Source organism: Centroberyx affinis, unplaced genomic scaffold (genome assembly GCF_046629955.1).
Source record: "Centroberyx affinis isolate AG114_WGS23_722 - 3 ecotype Tasmania unplaced genomic scaffold, CSIRO-AGI_Caff_v1 ptg005178l_1, whole genome shotgun sequence".
NCBI lineage: Eukaryota > Metazoa > Chordata > Actinopteri > Beryciformes > Berycidae > Centroberyx > Centroberyx affinis.
Genome location: NW_027282573.1, coordinates 71,716 through 75,202, shown reverse-complemented (window position 1 = coordinate 75,202; position 3,487 = coordinate 71,716). Strand labels below are relative to the sequence as shown.

At 44.2% G+C, this 3,487-nt stretch overlaps 1 protein-coding gene across 1 annotated transcript; it reads right to left on the bottom strand.

Moving 5' to 3' along the window:
• Positions 1-1,379: 1,379 nt before the first annotated feature.
• Positions 1,380-3,269, bottom strand: LOC139666872 (SCAN domain-containing protein 3-like). The gene has a single exon (XM_071546211.1). It carries the CDS (start codon positions 3,267-3,269, stop codon positions 1,380-1,382), a length of 1,890 nt encoding a protein of 629 aa, XP_071402312.1.
• Between the last annotated feature and the right edge of the window lie 218 nt (positions 3,270-3,487).

Here is a 3,487-nt window from a genome sequence, read left to right as displayed (position 1 = left end):
TCTTACCTTGACTTGGATGCATTTTCTCCAAATGACAGCTTTTCACACATGCAGCCAGTAAGTGTGCTTTGCCTATTCGACTAAGGGCAAGCTGTTGTTGAGCTGCTGTTGCACTAGCAGAGGCTATTTCTAGAGTCTATTCTGTAAACACCTTTGAGCTCCCTGATGGTGAAGAGGAGCAGGAATGGTCAAGTAATGGGCATTATTTAAAGGTATGGGGAACTTTTGCTTGGGGAAGTTTGGGGTCATAAGAAACTTTACAAACTGTGAGAAAAAATTGGATAATACAACATCAATAAAAGATTAGATTTGCTTGCGTTCTCCCCTTCCTCCCAATTATAGGTTTTCAGAGGGTAGTTGAAAACAGGACGGGCTTATGATATCAAGTTTTTGAACAAAAACTGAAACCACACTACATGTTAAATGAGTAGAGAAATTTAACAGCCCTTCCTCTATTGCGTGCCTTGTCAGTGCCATCCAGCCTAATTAAACCCATGGTTAGAGATTATTAGAGATATTATTATTTTACCATTTTTCCAGGTTCCAGGTTCATTCTAATGACAGAGCTAGCCTTCTTGAACAGCTTGTTAAGCCTGCGGACATCCTAAGAGTTGATGCTACCAACCCAGTAAATGGCAGCATAAAATATGACACTGACCACAACAGACTGGTCCCAGTGAGCATTTTTCCATTGAAAAGATGTTTAAAAAATGACTATGGTCACCGGTGAAAGGACGTTCAAAACAGGTTCAAAAGTGAACGTTTTTTCACAGACTATTTGAAGACGTTGATTGAACGTTCACATTTAGACCATATTTCACCGGGATATTACACCGGTGAAATATGGTCTAAATGTGAACTTTCAGCATTCAAAGACATGAAAAATAAAGGGAGAGAGAGAGATGGGGGGCGACATGCAACAAAAGTCCACAGCTGGATTTGAACTGCAGACATTGTGGTTATGAGGTATGCGTCTTAACCAGTAGGCTACTGGAGCGCACTGCATTTTGCATTAAATATTTTAGTATATAACCCTTAGTACAGGGGTCCCCAACCTTTTTTGCACCGCGGACCGGTTTAATATTGACAATATTGTTGCGGACCGGCCGACGGGGGGTAATCACGACCGGAATATAAATTGTATAGTTTATGAGTCAATAGCATCATAACATTGAAGTAACGTTTGGATATTAAACTCACAGCGCATATTTCGCTTGGATATTAAACACACAGTGCATATTTCATACTTTTGGATATTAAACGCTATTTCATACGTTTGGATATTAAACACTATTTCATACGTTTGGATATTAAACACACAGCGCATATTTTCCTCGCATGAACATATAAAAACATTGCAACTCACCAATATCACTGAATCAGTGGGAGCCCTGGGCTTGTTTCCCTGCAACAAGACGGTCCCATCTAGGGGTGATGGGAGACAGCGACACCCGAAGTGTGTTCCTTATGTCCAGTCTGTTCCGCAATTTCGTTTTCGTTGCGGTCATTGCAGAAAACCCAGCTTCGCAGAGATATGATGTTGGAAATGGAAGCAACGTTTTCAGTGCTTTCGTGGCTATCTCAGGATATTCAGCCTTGACTTTGATCCAGAATGCCGGCAGAGATGTTATGTCAAACATACTTTTCAGCCCACCGTCATTTGCAAGCTCGAGGAGTTGATCTTCTTCCTGCACTGACATGGACGATTCGCCGGGGACATTCACAAATGGGTCACGGATCCATTCCTTTGCACTTCTTGGGTCATCTGCGGGTGGGAAGTAACGATCAAATTCTGTCGACAGCGAAGCTAGGTGACCGCGCACCAGCTGGGATAAGGACGGTCCAGCCTCAGTCTCTCCCAAAATCCCAGCTAATGTTGGGAACATGTCAAATATGCCCCTGTCCACTCGCCGTCCCCACAGTTCCAGTTTGGCTTTGAATGCAGACACTTTATCCGCCAACTTGAAGACAGTTGTCATTCTTCCCTGAAGTGACAAATTGAGTTCATTGAGCAGGTTGAAGATGTCACACAGGTAAGCAAGTTTTGCTATCCACTTCTCGTCACTTAAGTGTGCTGCCAGTGGTGACTTTTTTTCTGAAAGAAATCTCTGTAGCGACTCTCTTAACTCAAAAACCCTGGCCAGGGATCTCCCCCTTGATAGCCACCTGACTTCGGTGTGTAAGAGAAGGCGTTTGTGCTCTGCGCCCATGTCCTCGCACAGCTGCTCAAACAGACGTGAGTTAAGGGCGTTTGCTTTGATGTGATTGATCATTTTAACAGCGTCAATCAATACGCTGTTCAGATCAGGTGACATTTTTCGGCTAGCCAGCATTTCTCTGTGTATGATGCAGTGTGTAGACTGGCATTCAGGAGCAACCTCTTTGACTCGGGTAGTGAAACCAGACAGCCGTCCGGTCATAGCTGCAGCTCCGTCCGTGCATATTCCAACACAGAATGACCAGTCCAGTTTGCCTGACATGTAGTCATTCAAGGACTTGAATAGTTCTGCCCCAGTTGTGTTAGTTGGCAGTGACAGCACACACAACATATCCTTATGCACATCATCTTGAAATATATATCGCACATAAACCAGCAGTATTGCCTTGTTTTCGACATCGGTAGATTCATCGACCTGGATAGCATACCATGGTGACTCATTAAGCTGCTCCAACAACTGTGCTTCGATGTCCTCCGCTATTTCATCAATTCTCCTTGAAACTGTGGTAGCTGAAAGAGGAACCTGTGCCATCTTGTTAGCTGCAGCTTCTCCCAACAGTTCACGGCACATGTCCTTGCAAGCAGGCAGAATCAATTCTTCGCCGACAGTGAAAGGCTTCTTAGCCTTAGCAATACGGCTAGCCACTAAATACGATGCTCTCAGAGCAGCAGCATTGGTAGAGGTGGTGGCTCTCAGCACTTCCTTCTGTCCCGCTTGCTCGCGCCTTTTTCGTTCAAAAAACTCAATGGGTTTGTCTTTAAGTGCAGGGTGCTTGGACTCAAGGTGCCGAAGCAGTTTTGAGGGCTTCATTGCCTCATTAGACAGCTTGTCTCCACATATCACACACAGGGGGCTTGGAGCATGCGAGTCATCGGTCGTAATAAAGCCATATTTTATGTACGACTCGTCGTATTTCCTATTGAAGGAAGCTTTCTTTTTTTTTGCAGTCTCGGCCTCTGCTGTCTCTGTGTTGTCATCATCGTTAGGTCTCCTTTTATCTCCCCTACCTCTTCCGAAGAAACTCTCAAGCGACGTTTGTTTTTTACTCATGTTTTTACTCATGTTTTTTACTCACTAAGCTAGCTAGCTGCAACACGCACATCTAGTTAGGTCAGCAGGTCATGACCGACTAATGATTTCGCGTGCGTGTGTGTTGTGGGCGTGTCAGGGGTGAGGAAAGGTGCAGCACAGACAGACCTTGCCAAGTTCAATGTAATTACCGCACAAATAGCCTATAATATTATATGTTTATTATTCAGGTTTATCTA

What these genes read in the sequence shown, in the direction of transcription:
- LOC139666872 (XM_071546211.1), bottom strand. Translation starts at nt 3,269, where the DNA reads ATGAGTAAAAAACAAACGTCGCTTGAGAGTTTCTTCGGAAGAGGTAGG.